This window comes from Lontra canadensis, unplaced genomic scaffold (genome assembly GCF_010015895.1).
Source record: "Lontra canadensis isolate GAN:19392208 unplaced genomic scaffold, GSC_riverotter_1.0 scaffold3, whole genome shotgun sequence".
NCBI classification, from domain to species: domain Eukaryota; kingdom Metazoa; phylum Chordata; class Mammalia; order Carnivora; family Mustelidae; genus Lontra; species Lontra canadensis.
The window spans coordinates 40693258-40713934 of record NW_022630997.1 but is presented as its reverse complement, the minus strand read 5'-3'; the positions used below and the strand labels follow the sequence as shown (position 1 = coordinate 40713934).

Below are 20677 nucleotides of genomic sequence, written 5' to 3'. Positions count from 1 at the left end.
TCCCCCTTCCCCTCAAAGTTGGGGAGGGGAGTCGGGTCAACACCCCTCCTCCCGGCAGTTGAGGACAGTTATGTAATCCGGATTGTGAAATATAGGAAATGCCCGCTCTTCATGTCCCCGGCTAACTAAAGACTCAGATGGGGCCCCCCTCATGCGAAGCCCTCCTTCCCTAGCCTCCCCCCACTAGACTAAAGGAGTAGAGTTCTGGGCTTGGAGTTTTGGGGGGATGCTATTCTTGGTCCCCTGGGCCCTCGGGGGCGATGAGGTCCTGGGGTGCCCCGGGGGCCATGGGGGAAGTGAAGGGGTCAGGCCATTCCGTGGGAGCGCGGGGCGCTGGGGGCTACCTAGGTGCCTAGGTTCACCCGCTCGAGGGCCTGCCGAGGGCAAGAGGCCGGGAGCGCAGCTGAGCCCGAGTTCCAGCACCCAGCCCGCGCCTCGGGCTTCCGCCGGGTCAGCTGACTATTTAAGTGCGGAACTGCGCGCTGGGCCGTGTTGCCCGCCGCCGCGCTGCGCTCGGTGCTTGGCTCTCGCCGCTCCGCGCCTGCACTCCGTGCTCCGCGTCCGCCCAGTCGTCATGGCTGGGCTCGTGGTCAGTGGAACTCAAGTAAGTCCGCCAGGACGAACCCTGCCCTCGCGTGGGGCAGTCGGTGTGGGGAGGGAGTGCCGGGGCAAGGGGCCACCCCGAGGTTGGAAAGGCCCCTTTCCCCACCGCAGGCGGGCTGCTGCGTCTCCAGCTGGCGACTCTTAAAGGAGCCCAGGCCCGCCCTAGTTTGGTGAGAGCACCACCCCCTCCCCTGGCTGTGGGAGAAGAGGGCAAGGCCCCCTAGGTCGACCAGGTCCCCTCCACCTTCTCTGTCCCTAGTATTCCCTGCTAAGGCCGGCAGCGCTGATTTCTCCATCAGGCAGAGGGGACCATGCCCACAGCTGATGGTACTTTTGGGGGCTCTTAAAAAGTGTGTCATTTAATAATCAGAAGAAAAGAACTTGGGTCAAAGAGAACATTTTAATATATGCGTCCTTGTACTAGTGAAGTTGTAAAATATAAACATTAGGGGTGTGTGTGTGTGGTTTCTTTATTTTTTAAGGTGCCCAGGATGGCAAAAGTGCCTAGTTCCCGCTAAAGACCATGAGAATCCTAGTGCATTCCGACAGGCCCTCTATGTTTGAGGTCCTCACAGCAGACTGCCTCTGGATCCCAAACCTAGGCCCATTATTCGAGGCAGCTAGAAGGCTAAAGTCCCCCAGTTTTATTTTAGCATCAGATTTCTCTTTTTAGTTTATTATAGGGTTGACATACCATGTTATATTAGTTTCAGGTATGCAACATAGTAATTTGACAATTCAATACATTATACTTGGCTCACCACAAGGGTAGTTAGCTTCTGTCACCATGCAACGTTATTACAATGTTACTGACTATATTCCTAATGCTCTACTTCTCATCCCCCCGGGACTTATTTCATAACAGTTTGTGCCTCTTAATCCCTTTCACTATTTGCCTATCCTCCCACCCTCCCCCACCCCCTCTGGTGACCACCAATTTGTTCTCTTGTATTTGAGCCTGTTTTTGTGTTTTGTTCATTTTTTAGATTCCACGTGGAAGTGAAATCATGTGGTATTTGTCTTTCTCTAACTTGTTTCACGGAGCCCAATAACCCTCCAGTTCCCTCCATGTTGTCACAAATGGCAAGCGCTCATTCCACGCCTGACTTCTGGAACTGGTGTCCGAGGAATGGCAACATTCCAGTTTCAACTCAGGGTGACAGACGCCTAGCCTCGCTTGCTTTCAGCCCTGTAGTGGAGCCTCAGGTGTTCTCAGTCATTGCTGGAGGGATGCTGGGCCCAGGGGCCTTTTACCTTCTGGAAAAGCCAGGTCTCTCTTTTTAACCTCTGATTAAGCCAGCCCTCCTCCCGCCTTTCCTTGCATGCCCTGGAGAAATAGTTCTGAGGTTTTGAAGCTCACCTCTTGCATTGCCCGAGGCAGGTAGTGTCAGGCACAGTTAGTTTTTTGAGATGACTTTGGGCAAATGTTTCCACATTCTCAGAGTTTGGAAGTGAGAAGGCCAGGGAGGTACCAGCCTGTGAGAAAGGTTAAAAATGATGGGTCTTACTTAGATGGCAGGGAAAAGGGCTTTTGGGAGTTAACATGTCCACCTAGAAGGAGGAGTTGGAGGAGAGGGCCTCTGCCCAAGAATGTCCCCTTCCCCGCAGACCCTGGGTCTCTGCATTTTAGACCCAGCATTCATTGGGTGAAGCTTCTAAGACCGCGGAGCACTTGATGGGAGGGGTAAGAACTTGCCTGTGCCTCCTTCTCTCTTCCCCTGTTTCCCTAACTTGATTATTTTCCTGCACCCCCTGCTTTTAGCCTACTCCAGAGGGCTCAGAGGCAATTATGAACCTGTGGGTGAGGCATTTTGAGCATTAGGGGACTGTTCTAAGCAGATGGAGCTGCTGGGGAGGAGCTGAGAAGACAGGCTGAGGAAATGCTGCTGGGGTGTTAGTCTCCCAGGTCCGGAACCTCCTAGGCCAGTGGGTCTGAGTGGCAGCCGGGGTTTTAGGTGTGGGCTTTCTTGCTTTGTTTTTAGCTTTCTGCCCCTTTTAGTTTCTAGGGACAGCCATAACAAGAAGTAGTTCCTGGAATGTGTGTCACATGGTACTTCTTAAATTTTGGTCGAGCCTTCTTAGAAAGAAAAAAAAAAGCCTTCCCATGAGCCCTTAGTATTGATACTGTTCTTATTGCAAAGTTGCCTAAATATACAAACATACTACCAGACAGAACTTTTTGTAAGTTCATGGAGACCTAGCCCCCAAGTAAAGAGATGGTTTGAGGGCATAGAAAACAACAAAACAAAACCAAAACACAAAACCAAACATACCACCACTGAAACAATTGAGTAAGACGGATGATGTTTTGTTGAAATTAAGTCATCGCTTTCAACACCACTGTGGGCTGACTGCTGTTGCCCTGGGTTTTAGGAGTTCCACGGGCTTCTATCAGCCCTCTCTCCACTCTTCTCTGTAAAATATTTTTATTCAACATGAATCTGAATTCATTTGGCCTTCTCTTGGCTTGAATGCAACATTTCTATCAGCATAAAGTCCTTAATCTTCTTTTTCCACCAGTTTATGACCAAGTAGTGGCATCGATACAATTGTAGATCTAAATGCAAATTAGATTTCGGATCCTGAAATCTTGTTCCCAAGACATGGGAATAACAAATCCTTTAAGGGTATTGGTCTGATTCACCTATTTACTGAGTGACCAGTAGGTGCTGAGGACAGTGCTATGTACTCTTGGCATTGCTCTAAGTTAGTTGAGGATCTGTGACTCACTGGGCTATTTCATGAGGATTGACTAGCTAACAGCCAGGTGGTAGGCATTTAATACATGTTAGTTCCCTTACTCATCGTACCTTTGGGATGCGGTTAGTGTTAGACTAGTTTACAGAAGACGAGACCAGCTCTGTGAGATTGTGACCCATCTGGGATAACACAGCTAGGAAGTAGCAGCCCGCGACAGTTTCTATTCTGACAGAGCTTTCACTACCACACATTTAAAATCCAGGATCTTCCACTCCTGGGCTGATTATTATCATAAAATAATCGCCATCATACACAGTCGACTAACACTTCTGCCATGCTTAGAGATGTCCAGAGGCCCAGACTGTCTCAACTGCAAACAGAAATCTGTAGTCCCCTGTAGTTGAGTAATTCCCTGTGGCCTCTGCTCAGGGGTGCTGGGTATGTGTATGGGTGGAGATTTTGCACAGACCTTCTTATTTTCCTCTCTGGTATCCCTCTATGGCCGGGTGGGGCCAGGGCAGGGGAATCTTCATCAGTTTTCATTTCCCCAGTAATGGTGTCCCTTTCTGTTACCATTCCACACAAGGTAGAAGTCTTGCGATACCGGAGACCTAAGGTAGGCAAATGAGAAGTACAAAACTGGGTTCTTCAGTCTCAAAGTAACTCACTGAAGGCAATGGCTCTTGTTCTGCATGTGCTCTTGCTTCTGTGGCATTTAGGGTCTCCTAATCTCGATTTCCCTTATTTGCTCAAGTAGCCAACTATTTATGGTCTGGCTCTTTGGGCCTTGTTACAGTAGGTGGGCCTCTGCTCCAAGAAGCTTCCTGATACCCTGAGAGGTAATGTCTTCCACTCAGGAGTACTTGTTAAATAGGACTTTGTTCTCATGGTGAGTGTTGGTTGCAGTCCCTGGCAGTGGTTGCTAGCTGCTTTTAAGCCTTAAACCTTGTCCTGCTGATTTGGACCCTTAAACGTGGCCAGCCTAACTCACATCTCTAAATGCCCCAGTTTAGCCTGGGGTTGGTGCGGTGGGGTGTCCAAGCATGCAGATGGCTTATCAGGTTGGCTTTCATCCCAAATTTTAGAGACTTGGTCTCCACTGTGGAAAAGAGTTGTGCTTGAGTTTTCCTGGGATGTTGTGTTAAGCTATTGTAATAAAACAAGCTGATACGTCTCGTTAGGCATGTGAATGATCTGCAGGCTTCATGGTGATAGCTTCCTTGGTGTTCCTTTTGCCTCTGAAAGGGGATCCTACAGAAGAAAAGGGGGAGCAAATCTCCCTCTACCTAGGTTCTAATGCTCCTCTGGGGCTCTCAACATCCTATATCATGAGGTAGGTCGCAACCTTTTAGCCAGGAAGATGCATTTTTGAAGCCAAAACGTGATGATAGATGTGCCACTGGTGTTTATTGATCAAGAAAATCCACATCCATGTGTGGATTCGTAAGAACTCCATGGTGCCCAAGTTGGAAGTTCCTAGTCCTGGTGCAGGACTTTATCATTAAGAAGCTCTCTTACAGTGGGCATGCTGCCGAAGTCTTAGTTTCTTTGTAAAAACATGAGGGGTTTCAAGAAACGGAGTCCCTACGCGATGGAGTCCTTGGTGAGTCTATAAGGACGGAGCTCAGTTTCTACATCTAAACCTCAGCCTCTATGCTGTATATACCACGGAGATCTTGAATAATGATCCCTATGAGATTGGGTGCATGATGTGGTGAAAGGGATGGGTTTTCTGGTGATTTCCATGGGCCTGCAGGGTCACTGTGATATTCTACTACAGAAATGGCTGATCGAGTGGGCCTCCGTAGGGGAATTAAAGTCCCTAGATTGATTGGGGCCTTATATCCCCAGTCTCTTCTTGTTGTATGATTTCCATCTGTGTTTGGAAGCAGAAGTTTATTACCCAAGGAGTTCTGAGGAAGGACAGGTCCCATGTAGAAAATGGAGGTGGCTAGATTGAACTTGGAGACCTTTATTTTTTAGTATGTGTTTTCCGGAGTCCAACTTATTTTATTGGAATCTATTTTTCTGTCCTTTCTCCCAAACTTTCTCTCCTCGAGAAATGAAGTTACTGAGGGCGTGAGTACAGGATACTGTACTGTGCCCATTGGATAGAACAGGGCTGGGAGCAGACTTGAAATTGAGTTTAGGAAGGTACAGTGTGTGTGTGTGTGTTTTTTTTTTTTTTTTAATAAGGCTGAGTCCTATGAAAGTGCTATTTCTGTAGTTTTAGGATTGAATATTAGTAATTATAATTTCAACCTAACATCTTGAGTTCTATATGGCCACCATATTCTTGTTCCCCATTGGGAAGCATAACCCCTGGGGGAATCTTTTACTTATTCCAAGACATTCTTACCTGTATGTGTAGGAGGAGATGCTTTTGGGGGGCAGGGAAGGATGGATCAAGACTGTAGTCATGTAATAGGCCCGAATTTCTACCTGGCGGCTGGGGGTAGGGAGTCCTTTAGGGAAGTATCCTATATTTTGATCCACTGGCCAACTGTCACCCATTGGTTTGTTTTATGGATTTGGAATTAGTGCCCTATGGTTGAATTGGCAACTCTCTGTAAAAAAACGTTTTTCAAAGATTGAGTGGTTGGAGATGTGAGAAAGCCCTCTGACCTTCCTACAATCAAATTCTGGCATCAAATTTCAATTCAGCTTCTTAATATTTGGACATACATTAGGTTAATAATGATGATAAAATAAGTAAAGCAAGGCCTAAGGGAACAGCTCTGCAACTCGAGTGGCGTTGGTTGCAAAAGGCTCCCTGGAGACTCTTCTTGGAAGCTGTGGCCACCCTTCGTTTCCCTGCTGCCTTCAAATCAGCTTTGTACAGAGTGCGGGGGATGTTTTATATGGAGTAGTAATAGGATGGGATTGGCGGTCTGGGGAGGTTTTCTTGTCCAACCCTATTTGTTCCAGCACCCTGCAGGTTGAATGCTGGTAAGTGCATCTGCTATGTCTTTTATGAGGTAATGTGCATAACAGGGTTTTTTTTTTGGGGGGGGGAGGGGGACAGAGGAGGAGAGGGAGGAGGAAAGCCAGAGGGGCAGCTGTTGGAAAGGCCCCTGAGCGAGAGGCTGATTGCTGTGTTTATATCAGTGTGCTCTTACATGGGGCCTTTTCTGGATACCTGAATCTGGCCAATTTTAGTCCAATTTCCATTGTGCTGGGATTAGTCTCCATCATGCTAAGGGTACCAGGAAAGGGGAACTCTTGGCAGAGTCCCTGAAGCCCCCAAAGCTGATTTGATCAGGAAAACAGTCACAAATGCGGCTTTTGTGTGTGTGTGAGGAGCGCGTTCGTTCAAAGTCGCGGAAGCAATCTTCGGATCAATGATTCAGGGTTGGGAGCAGCTGGGCGATTTCTGATTGCCACATTGTTTCTGTTTCATTTATTTCCAGGTGTCCTTCATAGGCCAGGACTGCAGAGAAATTCCAGAGCACCTTGGAAGGGACTGTGGACATTTCGCAAAGAGGCTCGATCTGAGCTTTAACCTTCTGAGGTATGTAACCTTCACAAGATGCAGACCAGGCCAGGGAGGCCCAGTCCCCTGGTCATGGCCCGTGGGTGAAAATCACCATCCAGTTCTGCGTAGGGTGTGGGGGCTCTGAGACATGTGAAATCACACCCCAAAAGTGGGCCTTTGCTTCAGTTGAATCTTTGGCTAGCCTCTTTGTGCCATTGAAAAAGCTGCAAGCGTGGACATCCTCCGTCTCCTCCAAGGTCCTACAAGGGGGACCATCATAGTGTTACTTTGTTCTTTACCTTTGTCACTGATGACCATGCAGACAAGTTAGAACACTCTTGGGGAAGGATTGAGATGGAACCAACAGGGGCATTTGGGGGCGTTTAGGAATGCTTTTCAGGATAACCCCATCTCCCAGAGATTTGCTGAATCACAGGTAAGGTGCATGTATGTGTGTGTTCTTCCTTTGATTTGTTTTTTTTTTAATGAATTGGATCCTTAAATATTTTGTGATGATTTCTCCCAGATGGTATTTTGAAACCATTCAGACACTGTTGGCGTGGGGCAGGAGGGAGGCGAACTCTGACAACTGTTCCAATCTTGGCAGAAGTTAAGTGTGATCTGTATTATTCCATTGGAAAATATACAGTGATTTCGTTTCTTCATTGAAGTTATCCATTGTGACTGGTTTGGGGGCTTGGAAGAGGGAAGTAGGAGGTACTTGGAAAGCAGATAACAGTCGGATACATGAGCAGGGGTCAGGGTGGTGGTTTTCCTAATAAGCTGGTTCCATGTAGGGCTTTTCTTCTAAGTGCTCCCTTGAGAACTGTGCTGTCCTCCAAAAGGAACAAACTGTCTTGGGGTAGAAGGAGAGACAAGATGGAATCCCATTCCAGGGCTCAGGCATTTTTGTGTTTCCATGCCTTGGTCTTTTCTTTCCCAGCATGTGAGTCAGGACACTTGGGAAATAACAGTTTGAGAGAAAATGGACAAAATGCAGGGGGTGAAGTCATTAGCAGGTAGAGGGGACTTTAAACTGACAGAGCTTTTTGGGCTGGTCCTTACGGAGATGCATGGTCTTTAGGGAAGGGGTGTCCAGAGGGTTATGTAGAAAGAGAATGGGCACTGAGTGTGTGGGTTCAGAGGTTGGTATCCTTCTGGGGAGATAGAGAAACTGAAAAGTCAAACTGATGTGTAGTGTGAGAGGATGCCAAACAAAGAAATGCTGACTCTAAGGAAGTTAAGGAGGGTCATCGGTCTGAGGATAGGACAAAAGGATAGGATAGGACAAAAGTACGCAGCCTGGACTGGATAGTGCCTGGGACAGGTGTGTCCCTTAAGAAGTTCCCCAGTGCAGACTCATGGAGAGGGTTTCTTTGCTTGGTCATCGGAAGGAGCTCTTTCTGTGTGACTGGCTTCTAGAAGCTTGGGGCATTGTGGCTCAGGCTGTGGCTGCCTTGCTGGTGGGAGCCCGGATGTGGATTGGAGGAGGCTGGGCCCCATGAGGGAGTGTGTCAGCAGGGACAGGTCATGGGACTGAGTTGTCAGGTCTGAAGAAACAGAGCTGTCTTTGTCAAACTCGGAGGCCCTGCTTCCCTTTAGCAGAGAAGGGGCTGGACCTTGGGAGGGGTGTGTGTGTGTGTGTGTGTGTGTGAGAGAGAGAGAGAGAGAGAGTGAGAGGAGAAGGAGGAGGAGGAGGAGGTGGAGGAGGAAGAGGAAGAGGAGGAGGAGGAGGAGGAGGAGGGGGAGGAGGAGGAGAAGGAGAAGAAAGGGAGGGAGGGAGAGAAATGAGCAGAGTCAGTGGTGAGAAGGGGCTTGATGTATAAGGATTTATCATGAGAAAGGACAGGTTCTAGAAGCAGGGCAATTGAGTGAGAGGAAGGTTAGGAAAACAGATCTGGAGTGAGGGGAGTTGTGAATTTAATTCTCCTTTGTTGAGAGGAGAACATTTCTGTAGTGTTGAGTTTGAGGTGCTGTCCCATCTGGTCAGAGGCCTGTTCCTTTCGGTGTGTGATCTTCACACTGGGTTATAGCTGTATGGGGGCAGGGATGAGCAATGGAGGGTTGCGCACAGGGCGTAGACTTTAGGAGGAACAAACGTGCAAAGAGGAGGAAAACTTTCTTCTTTACATGTAGATTATTTTTAGCCTCCCAGTTCTCCTCTGCCCTGCTGTTACTCAACATTGGGCAGTTCCAGAGCTATTTTGTGCATATACTCCAATATGAATATCTTAAGTGGCCGTATTGTATTCCTTCTTGCCAATGTAGTAGTTAAAAGGGGGGCACCAGTCTTCAGTTAACCACTCACATGAGGAACATCCTTCTCTGTTGTCTTACCATAAATTCATAACCATACACCATCAACATTGTTAATCTTATTGATAAAAGTAATGGTTCTGCTGATTCTTCTATGGCCACTGTTCTTGCTGGAGGGAAGGATGTTTAGGGATTTATAAGCTCTAAACTTTGGTTTTAAGTCCCTGTACATAGAAAATTTTATCCTATTACCTTGTGAATGTGAATGTTACCTTCTGAATCTTCGGCTTCTTTTGGATCTGCCGATAGTAAATTGGTTACCTGTCTATGCAGAAGGTTGTGGAAATTCGAGCTGTACTGTTTTTGGGACTCTGTACTGGGGAAATGAAAGTCTCTGGAGCTGGTGTGTGCCCTGTCAGGTTGCAAGTTGAAAATTGAAGCAGGAAACAGGTCCGAATGAAACTTCTGGCTGCCTTAAAAGACACACATTCTCTCCTCTGCCCTTTTAGCCTACATCTCCCTCCTGGACATGATTCCCATGGACAGATGATTGCCATCCATACTGGAATGGGGGATGGAGGCTTTAGGGAGCTCATCAGGTAATGCCTAGGAGGAGGAATGTTGCTCCTTGAATTTTAATGCATTAATGATCACGAGTCCAATGTCTGCATCTGCATGAAATCGTACTGAGATCTTATTTTTTGAAGACTTTTTTTAAGTAGAAACATGATCAACATAGAAATGTTAAATGGAAAGTATAAGGAAACGCTCTTTCTTCAAGTCACTGATAATCTTACCACTAGAAATTACCACTGCTGACACTTTATTGTCTTCCAACCTCTTATAATGCCAAATATTTAAAAATGTGCTGTTGCTCACATTGTGTTGGAAGCATTTTCCTATCAGTAAATACTACGTTACAGGTTTTAATGGTTTCTTATTTCTTAGTGTTGGACGTTTATATTGTTTCCAGATTTTTACTGTTAAAAATACGTTATAAATATTCTTGTAATACTCATGAATAGGACTCTGATTAGTTTCTTGGGACAAATTCCTAGGGACAGAATTGTCAGAGGGGTCTGATAAAGATGTCCGATTGCCCTCGAGAGGTTCTACCTACCGATTTCTGCTACTAAGAATATTTGAGAACCCATTGTCCCAAACTCTTCCTTGAACTTGTTTTTGAGGTTTTCGTATTTTATTTTTACTGTGATCAACAAAGTTCCTATGCTTTGGCCAGTGCTGGTTGCTTGATCTGCTCGTCAAAGAGCTTATTCATGAGCTACTCCAGCTTCAGTTTTCCTTTTTCCCCAGATTGGGAAGGGACAGAGTTCTCCGTGGTGCCCATCCCACACCCCACACCCCCAAGGGCCCTGAGTCCCTAGTGACTGGAGTCGGTTGCTTGCTGAGCTGCTTGAACACAGAGGGCAGAACAGGGCTCCCATGGCAAACAGTGATAAATACACCTGTGTCAATCCGGCAATAAAATGGAGAGGGTTTAATTGATCTATGGCAACAGGAAGCTTACGTTTTAAAAATCAAATTATTTGCACTTGCATCTTATTTAGCATCACTCTGATAAATGTACTCGATGGGGGGATTGTTGAGGAGAAAAAGGTGGGAGCTTGCTTGTTGCTTCCCTGGCTTTGGCCAGTATGATGAAAGTGAAAGGCAGGAGAGCTCTGAAGATACAGTGGCTCTGTGACCCTCACCCCCACAAAGGCAGTGAGGTGGACACTGGAGGTGCACAGTAAGGGCTCCAGGGATGGGCACACCACCAGTCGTGTCTGATAGGAAGTGCCAGATGAAACCAGGCCTGGTAACTTGCTGCAAAATTGGGAAAATGGGCAGGGAATTAGATGGAATGAAGGCTTTGTGGTTAAACACGGTGGCTTGCAATCCTGTCACTCACCAATCGCCTTAGGCTGATGTAGAAATTGAGTGTGTGACTGTGGAAAGTGCCTAAAAAAAAAAAATTACATGACACATAATAGGTCTTCAGGAAGCATAGCTATAGTTGGAGCTAAAACATGTTGTTAGGGAGGCTGAGAGCCTAGGCTGAATCCTCCACAGGGGCCAGTTCAATCCATGGTAGTCATTGGGGTTCCTGATGGACATTCAGGATTTTCTCTCCTTCTGAACATGGAATGTTGGCACATCGCTGCATCCTTTGGTGTGACCAACTGGCAGAAACTTGAAAAGCCAGTGCACAGTTTGCCAATTACTCTTCTACCTGCTGTAATCACTGGGTTCTGACTGTAAATGAGCAAAAACCTCGGCTTATCCATGTTGGATGTCAGTTTTAAATGAGAACAATGTAAGAGTTTAAGGTGTGTGTTAACACAGCATAACCTAGCCGATGCTAACCACTTACTTCAGTTCTCCAACTGCCTTTGACATTCCATAGGCTCAACCCAGTTGTCTTCTATGTATTTTCATCTTTGTCTGTTAGGAGCATACCTTTGTTCATAGTACAGTGGGAATGGGTCAGAGAAAATTCCCCACCCAGACTCGCAGGAGAACAGTTCAAAGGGCATGTTCTGTTGACATAGGTCTTTATCAAATCATTTCTTTGCAGCCGGGAACCTTGTCCGTACTTGTTTTTAAAATGCAAATGCAGTGGTCTTACTTGGAGAGCATGTTGATTGTGGGGTGGAGATGACCTCAGAGCTCATGTCCCTAAATCTCGAGGGGTAGAGATGGTGGTAGAAAAGATAGACATTAGAAAGATAAACCGTTAGTGAATTTTCAAAATAGTTCTAGGGCATTGATGAATTCCAAGGAGGCAAGGGTCTTTGTGTGTCAGAATGAGTGTTCTCAGTTGGGTAATGTTGCAAAAAGCATCTTTTTCTCGTTCCAAGAATATCACTGGCCCTCCCTTGCATGGGAGCGGGGGAGGGAAGATCACTAAGGGAGCAGGTATCAGGGATTAAACAGTACCACCCTCTTTCTCATCCAAGAATGTCCTGCCTTCCTGGATTTATAACCCTCTGGGCAGGGAAAATGGGTTTTGAGCCACTGTGGGTAAGCCTCGGCTGGAGAAATGGTGGAAGATTGGAGGGAGTTGTCTACGGGGCTGTCATGATGTTCAGTTTTCTCATAGATGATGATGATCCCTGTAACTTTCAGTGTGATTTAGAAAGTACTTTCACAGACAGTGTCTCCAGATTGCCTACTGTGTTTGTCTCTAGGATAAGAAATTCCTACACTTTCTTGGAATGCCTTTTATTTCCCTTCTTAACTGTTTTACTCCCTCAGAACCTTGGGTTTAATTTCCCTTTCTTGGTAAAGTTTGTCTCCCTGAGCTGTTTGAACTTGGGCCTCACCACTTTCCCTTCTCCATCTGCCCTGCCGTCTATCCTGTGGACAAAGCTGCCTGCCATGTTGTCAGGGTAGCAGTTGGAAGGAGTGGTGTTTTGGGGGAAGGGGTAGCGATTAGGCAAGCTTCACCCTTTCAGACTTTGTCCTCCTTGGCCCTTCAAGTTCTCAACCACAAAGTTCTGTCACAATGATGGAGGTAGGGGTTCTCCTAGCATTTAGTGGCTGAGGCCAGAGATGCTTTGCAGGGCATGGGACAGCCTTGGGCAAAAAGAACCCTTTGCCATGCTAACAGCGTTTGGTTGAGGAAGACCTCTGAATCTTGTCCCAGATAGGTTGTAGAGTGACTCTCCTGAGTTCCACAATAAAAGAACTTCGCAAATAAGCATTAAGAGGAGACTGGTTTCACTCTCCAAAGGAGTCCAGGGACAAGGTATCAGGGGACTGACACTAGTCATGTTTATTGTCTTAATAACCAATATTACGGAGCTCTTACTATCTGCCAGAGCTGAGCAGAACACGTCAAGTGGTATTCAGTCTTCCTAACAGCATTTTACAATGTGACTATTACTACCCACAGTTTACAGAGGAAGCAACGGAGACCCAGACTGAGGAAAGAGTTGGCCCCAGACTACCCTGATGGCTTAATGGGAGAGGGGGGATTAATTGGCCGTTGGGGATTTGACTTCATTTCTACAGCTACTCCAAACTGCTTCTTAAAATATAAGATGTTGCTTTTTTGTATGCGAGAAGATGGGCAGCCTTTCCCAAGCCTGTATTTCCTTGTGCAGGGAAAAGATTTCCTTTTTTCCTTAAAGTTACTGAGCAGCCTGCGGAAGCCACCATTGTGGGGTCACAGTGTATTCTGCAGCTCCAAACCGGGCACCTTGTTGGCTTCCGTGTCCAGTCTGTTGCGTTTTCTCTTTTTGTTCTCCAAAAACCTGGTTTGGAAACATTGGGTTTACAGGACCTCGTGGTGAGACCTGCTCTGGCTTGGAGGTGGGAGGTTCCCAGGAAACTCAGTCCCTTCTCTTCTTGCCTGCCCCTCCACCCTGGGCTGTGAGGTATGGCTCAGATGAAGGCCACTGTCATGGGAAGTGGCTTGGCAGTTGCTGTGGCTCTCTGTCCCAGCCTTGGGATGGGGACTCTGAGACCCACTGCTGCATGCATGAGGGTTGAGTCTGGAGAGACAAGAAGGGTGTGTGTGTGTGTGTGTGTGTGTGTGTGTGTGTGTGTCCCGGTCTGTACTTACCCATGTATTCACTCGCATCCACACCCACCATCTGAAAATCCTCTTCCCTCTGGTCTCCTCCGGGGACTGCAGTGTTAGTCATTTCGGCTGTTCTCTGCTCCTTTATGATGAAAGGGGAACGATTATGCCTTTTGCTGGGTATCTGTGTTTGATTGCAGGGATAGAATAACTACAAATTCTCCCCGGCCAAGACTCTTCTAATAAAAGGTCTCTGCTCTCCCAGCTGCTTTCCCTTCCCCTTCACACCCCCACCCCCATCACTGCCCCAGCACAAGGTCACTTAAGGTTTTAAATGAAGGAGAGAGACCCATACGTTCAGGTTTTTAGGGTCTCTCTCTCTCTCTCTCTCGCGCGCGCGCTCTAAAGACCCCTCCTCCTCCAGAGCCATCATTACAGAGATCAGCTCTGTGCCCCCCACCTTTGCACCACCTCCCCTAAGCTCCTCTCTGAGTTTATACAGAACCCGATTTTCAGTATCCTGAGTGTCTGCTTTTTCTCTGGTTCTGAAAAAATAAGAGATGGGTAGAGCAGGGAAGACCAACAGAAGAGGTTTAAAACAAAACAAAACAAAACAAAAAAACCCCAAACCATTCTTGAGATAAAGCAAGACTTATTAAAAACAATTGGAGGGGAGAACCGGAGAGGGGGTGTTAACCCCCACATGCCCCGTTTTCTGCAGCTGGAGAAATGTTTTAAGAAAATGCACCATTGTTAAAACTTTTTTTTTGCTTGATGGATTTATTTATAAGGTAGAGAAATATTTTCCCCATAATTGGGTAACTCTTAATAGTAGCAATTGCATATTTATCAGTGTGAGGGGCTGTTATTAATGTAACTGTCAGGCCCAAACACATTTCTGCATTAAATCCATTTAGTATGTGCATTATTCGGGCTCGAATGTCACCGGGACATCAAAGCCCCGTAGGCATGGAGAGCTCAGTGCCCTGCTGTGGCTGCCGAACAGGCCCTTGATCAATAAATGTAACATGTTAATGCAGAGCAAATAGAATAAAAGATTTCTTTGACAAGACATGAAAAATCACCTTGTGGCAGCTGGCATGTGATGCCGTTTCTGGGGAGACACTAGCAAAGTTGATCTGACAAGTAAAGAGGAGAGATGATGGTTGTAAGGTGCTTTTGTTTCAAACTTCTTTCTTGACCTGTCAGGTTTTGAAGGCGCCTCAATGGCTCTTTTTTGTCATGTGAAAATTGTAGTCTTAGGTAGTTATGAAGCAGTTATCTCTTCTCAAATTGTGAATGCTGCTGTTTAATTGATTCACTTAGCATTTGAAACTGTCACGCATTAATAATTGCGAAATCCTGTAGATCCTGCTCTAGTGTGTCATGCTTAAATGTGTAGTTATCAGAAAATTAATATCCTTAATGAACCGGTGCTTTCAAACTAACATTGCATGAAATCTCTTTTGCCCTTTGATTTGCTGAAGCCACATCCGCCAGTTTGCAGAGAGAATCACCTCTCGACAGTTTGCTTTCTTGATGCCCGACAAATGCCAGCTTTGCTGTGGGTACATCGCATGCTCAATGACAATAAATATAGTAATTATACTGGAGTTAGTAATTAACATAATTGTAGTCAATTACGACAAATACAGTGCAGAGCTAAATAAATGAGAGGGGAGAAATTAGCAAGCTAATTGATTTATCTTTACTTGGCTTTCTATTACAACTGGCAGGGCTGTTTTTCTTGGGGTGCGGGCGGGGAGGAGAGCAGGGGAAAAAGTCCCCACAAGGATTGTTTACAAGTAACTGATTTTGTTTTGAAGTTGCTTTGTCTTTTGAATTATTATGCGTCACCCCCCACTCTGCTTACAAGGAGGAAAAGGGAAAGAAAAAGATAATTTAAATGCCAAGAGAATATTTTTGTTAATTTAGCTACATCAAACTAGCTAAACAGACCAGCTAAAGTGAGACAGGATTTAGCTTTCAGTAAGGCTTGAGGAGTTAGAATTTTTTTTTCCCTCCAGCTATTGCTCTGGTAAAAAAGTTTCAGGGTGTGTGTGTGTGTGTGTGTACACATGTGTGTTCTAAGTCTCCATCAGTGAGGTGGTTCTTTGCCAAATAGTATATAGGGCGGTTATTTATGCATGCTAATTTGCTCAATTTTGTGCTGCTGGCTTGGCGCAAGAATTGGGCATATTTTACATGGTTCAACCCCTACTTGGTCTTGTTACATCTCCCTCTCTTGGTACCCAAGGAAGAAAAGGTGGAAAGCAGTGGCCAGTGTTGGAGAGGGCAAGGTGGGGGGCTTCAGTGAGGCCCCCCTGCTTACCTTTCCTTCTTTGCCACACCACAGCGTTCCCTAGGGTCCTGGGCTGTTGCACTCTTGAGGCTGCCTGGAAAGTTTTTGTTGGGGCCTCAGTCCCTATTGGTTTTGAATTGGTTTATTCTGTGCTGCCTGGAGCCCTGGTTAATGGTGATTACGGTGTGTCCCTGTTCTTTGTTCACCCCTTCCAATGTGACTGCTGTGCATGCCACTCGGGGAGCACGTGTGCATGTCTGGTGACCTGGGGTTGCATCATCACAGCCTGTGTTTTCTCACAACTTGGAGAAACAGGGGTTTTTTCTTTGCCTCATGACACGCAAGGGGCCAGGTGACCAGAGCTCTTTGAGGGTTGGAGTGCTTAAAATCTTAGTCTTGTGTTACCCAGGACTAAAATTCAGTGCTTTCCAGACATGACCGTTCCAGGATCCGGCATCATTTCTCAAACTTCTCAATCCTCCCAGGTTATTAGCAAACAAAAATTTGTTTCAAAGACTTTGATTTCACCCTTCATCCTGAAGACTCCATTGGCTCTGTTTCTGCTGTGACGCGAAAGGAGAGTTAAGAGGCAGGCGTTTTACTTGTACCTAGGCGGTGCGTAGGCAGAATCCTGCAGGACCTTGTGTGGAATTGAGTTTTTCAGAGGCACCAACATGCCACCCATATCTGGGAACAACAGGCTGTAGTTGGACACCACTCTGTGTGGTCATTCTTCATGCGTACTTCATTTGGATATCGATTTCTGATATGAAATATTTATATACAAGGAATCACTTAAATTATTGAAAGTTTGCCGGCCTAATGGCCTTTCTGATGAAGTCTCAAATTATTGCAGTAACAAATGTATGGATCCGAGGGGGAAAGACTTGGATCGTGGGTGGAGGAAGATGGTGTCTGGAACTCTGGCCCGAGTTGGATATGGGTCAATGAGACGCTGGGTGATTCCTAGGTACAGCTTTATTTACCAAAGAAAAGGTGCATTCTCTGTATGGTGTACCTCCAGTGAGGGTACCCTACGGGGAACTCCCGGCAGAGGCAGTGAGGAGAGGGGAGAGATAGTGGACATGCAGAGAAAGACACTTGTGCTGCTGACTGCTGTCCGAATGTGACATCTGTAGTAGGTTTGTCCCCGTGGACTCCATGCCCCTACTGGTTTTTATGCTGTTGACTCTCCTGAATGGTGCTCAGATGTGCAGCAGATGTGAGTGGGAAGAGCCTAGGATGATGGCAAAGGAAGCCTCTTTTCATTTTGAATACTGCAAAACTAAAGTTGCCCCCATCAGAGCTGGCTTCATTTTCTTACCGTACTGCTAAGGAAGTAACAGGACAGGAGATAAATTAGATGTATTCTTTTCAAATAAACTGCTGTTTGCAGAGACACTGTTTCTCCCGGACTCTTTGCTGTTTCACTGAGACCTACACCCGTGGAGATATTTAAATATGTGTGTTTCGAGGAGCTTTATTTCTTGATATTCTAGTGACTTCTTTTTCTTAAGTTGGTTTGGCAGCAGCTCTGTTGAGGGAACTGAGGAAAAGTCACTATGGGCTGGAAGAACAAGAGAGAGGGGATGGAGTTAGTGGAGAGCTTTTGCTGGGGAAAGGCTTTCCACTTTCTGAGAAGCCGAATGACTGGGCATTTGCTTGCTGGCACGTCCGTTTGTGAGGGGCTACCTTGGCCTTGCCTGGTGGGGGGGTTTGTTTCTGGGGCTTATTTTTCAGAATGGATTCCCTGTCCTCTCGGAGTGCATCCACATGGTAGCTCGATCTTCCGGATTTACACCTCCCAAGAACAGGGGGTGATGACGACCCTGAGGGTGAACTTAGGAGGGTGGGATGTCTTCTCCTGTGGGGACAGTTGAATTGTGGGTTTGTCTTGGTTGGCTCTTGTGAATTCTTCCCAGATACCTGAGCCAGATCAACCTCACAGAAAGCCAATCATCCTTCCAGTTGTAATTAGATAGAACAAACTAGTATCTTGAATTCTGTTTTTGGAGGCGGGGCTCTGGTAAGAAAAATGGAGCCTGTGGTATAGAAAAATGGAGCCTGGTGATGACTCCCAAAGGTTCTTTGGTCAAGTGTCCTGCCTTTGTAGAGTACTGCATTGTTCCAGACTGTGACACAGGGCCCCAGAAGGATGACTGCAGGGAATTTTCTTCTTCCTTCTTAGCTGGTGAGTGGAAGGCAGGACTGGGGTGACTTAGGTCTTGGAGGATGCCAGCAGGCTTACAGTGGTCTTTCTCTTTCTTGCTGCCATGTAGAACTGGGTCCTTCCAGGGATGCACCTCTCTGTCAAGTAGTCTTGATGGTCTTTCGATGACTCACACAGTCATGACCATAGATGGCCATTCAGCTAAGTGGAGGTGGAGAGTGCTCAGAATGGCAGGGTTCCCCCCAGGCTGTCTGGACCTTGGGTCATTGTTCTTCGGAGGTCCCTTCTGCTTGTTGTAGATACGCGAATATTCTGTGCAGGCTGAGTTAGCCCAGCACGTGGAACTTAGAGATGTGTCCCCTTAAAAGCTCACATGCTCAGTGTGACTATAAGGTGAATCTGGGTTAAATTACTAGAACTACACAGGGCCACTGTCAAATCTAACCAGAGGACTTTGAGAACTTACTAGTTCTCTCTTACTGGGGAGGAGAGTTACTGTTTGCTGTCTGGGAAGCTTGTTCTCTCTGAGTTAGTGAGCAGCTATGGGAAGCCACAGAGGGAGAAGGCTGAAATAGGGACTTGACCCAGGTCAAGTTAAGTGAGTTAAGTTAAGTCAAGTTAAGTTAAGTCAAGTTAAGTTAAGTCAAGCCCTAGTTAGCCACAGGACAACACACTTGAATTTAGTGCCACGAGTATACTATTGATCTTCATGCTCAAGAAGGCTTCAGGAGGGAGGACTTGGTCAAAGGAAATTTGAGGAAAAGCTTGGGACTTGAGGCACAGCTGGAAGAGAGAGCAGAGTTATTTCTGGGCAGGGCAAATAGCTTGCACGATGCTGGTGCCTTGGAACTGGGCTTGTCCGGAGTGGAGACGGTGAGATCCTGGTCTCTGTGCCATGAGGAGTTTTGTGGGAGTCCAAGAGGAGAGAAATTGGAGAGGATGGCAAGCTCCCGGCCATCCATGCAGACATGTATCTCCTGTGCTGTGCAGAATGGCAGCGGTTCTGTGATGTAGCAGCCCAGTGGGGAGGGAAATGAGCCAGGCCAGAGTCCATGGTGGAGGCCAATCAAGGATGGACTTGGGTGGGGGGAGGTATGTGTTCTCCCCCTCAGACCCTCACCCTGGAGTGACAGGCATGTGGCGAAGACAAGCCAGCTCCAGCTGGTGGAGGGCAGCCCGTTCCCAGGCTCTGCAGGCCTGAGTGTCGGCCCTGACACATAGACGTGGCAATTATGCTGTTTGAAGGGTCACAGTTAATGCAGTTCTTCCATGACTCCTGCTATAAGCATGCTGGGCCACTTAGCACCCAGCAAGGCCCTGCAGGCTGGCCCCGGGCTTACTCAGAAGGGGAGGAACCAAAACTTGAAATCTCATCTTTGAGAAATTGCACTTGATACTGTTGTCCCATGCCGCGCAGTTTCTGTAAGACTGCCACTTCGGGGTGCATCCCTTCCCCGACTTGCACATGATTGGTTCTGGGAATGCCTTGGGGCCTTTGCAGTAGCTCTGCCTCCCATTGGAATGTGAGCTTTTCCAGGATGGGATGATAGCTGCTTTCAGGAGAGCCCAGGCCGGACTTACACATGTCATACATAGGTGCCCCTCTGTCGGAAAATGCTATCTTAATTTGGGAATTTCTCACTTGCTAAAATGGATGCTTAAAAACATGGTATTACTTTATTTTTTATTTATTTTTTAAAATATTTTTTTAAATTTTTATTTATTTGACAGAGATCACAAGTAGGCAGAGAGGCAGGTGGAGAGAGAGAGGGGGAAGCAGGCTCCCTGCTGAGCAGAGAGCCCGATGAGGGGCTCGATCCCAGGACCCTGGGATCATGACCTGAGCCGAAAGCAGAGGCTTAACCCACTGAGCCACCCAGGCGCCCCAACATGGTATTACTTTAAAAGAGAGAGCAGTGACAGTTCATCGGTCTGCTTAAGTCCTTACGGCAAGTTAGGCGTTCACGGTTTGAAGTGTGTGGAGGGGAAAGGACTTTGCCAACAGCTAGCAGCTGTCCGGTCAGTGAGGAGCCCAGACCCCAACCTCAAAACCTACATGCTTAGCTCCTACACCTTATTGAATTCCGTCGTGTTTCCCCTAATCCTAATTCACTGTTGTCCTCTTTATCTGGTAAACTAGTGTAGGTTGGTAACTAAATGGTAGAGAAGAGGAAATCGTCCTTCAGGCCCATGGAAAGGGAATAACCACCACCTCTTCACTTCACGAGTCTGGTGCTGTTTGGCTTTTTTCCCCAAACTTAAATTTGCCCTCCTCATTTTTCAGGGGAAATAAACACCATAGCCTTTGGAGTCTTTACATCAAATAGTGTTCTGAAAGTCTGTAGAAAATTAGGCCGCATTAACTTTTATTTTCCTGTTCCTTTAGGAGGGTGAGCAACAAAACACAAGAAACTCTCTTGCGCCCAAATAAGAGGGTTCTTGGGTGGGGTGGGGCCCCCGCTACGGTTCTTGGATCCCCCTCAGGTGTGTGCGCGTCCCATTGCTGCTGTTGTCTCTGGACAGCCCTTTAGGGGCCACGAGGCTTTTCTCCCTGTCGGTTACAGGCAGAGAATATTGTCCGCTTTGGAGAAGGTCTCTGGGTCACACAGGAGATAGGTTATTTGAGTGCGTATGCTTTGTCAA

The 20677-nt window shown here is 46.8% G+C and overlaps 1 protein-coding gene across 1 annotated transcript in view; it reads left to right on the top strand.

The window, feature by feature from the left end:
- Positions 1 to 395: 395 nt before the first annotated feature.
- The window catches only part of LRMDA (leucine rich melanocyte differentiation associated), a 1038240-nt gene continuing 1017958 nt past the window's right edge, over positions 396 to 20677 (top strand). Inside the window, exons 1-2 of the mRNA XM_032839426.1 lie at positions 396 to 604; positions 6714 to 6814. Of these exons, the coding sequence (XP_032695317.1) occupies positions 575 to 604; positions 6714 to 6814 (131 nt within the window). The 5' untranslated portion in view covers positions 396 to 574. The remainder of the gene's footprint in view (positions 605 to 6713; positions 6815 to 20677) is intronic.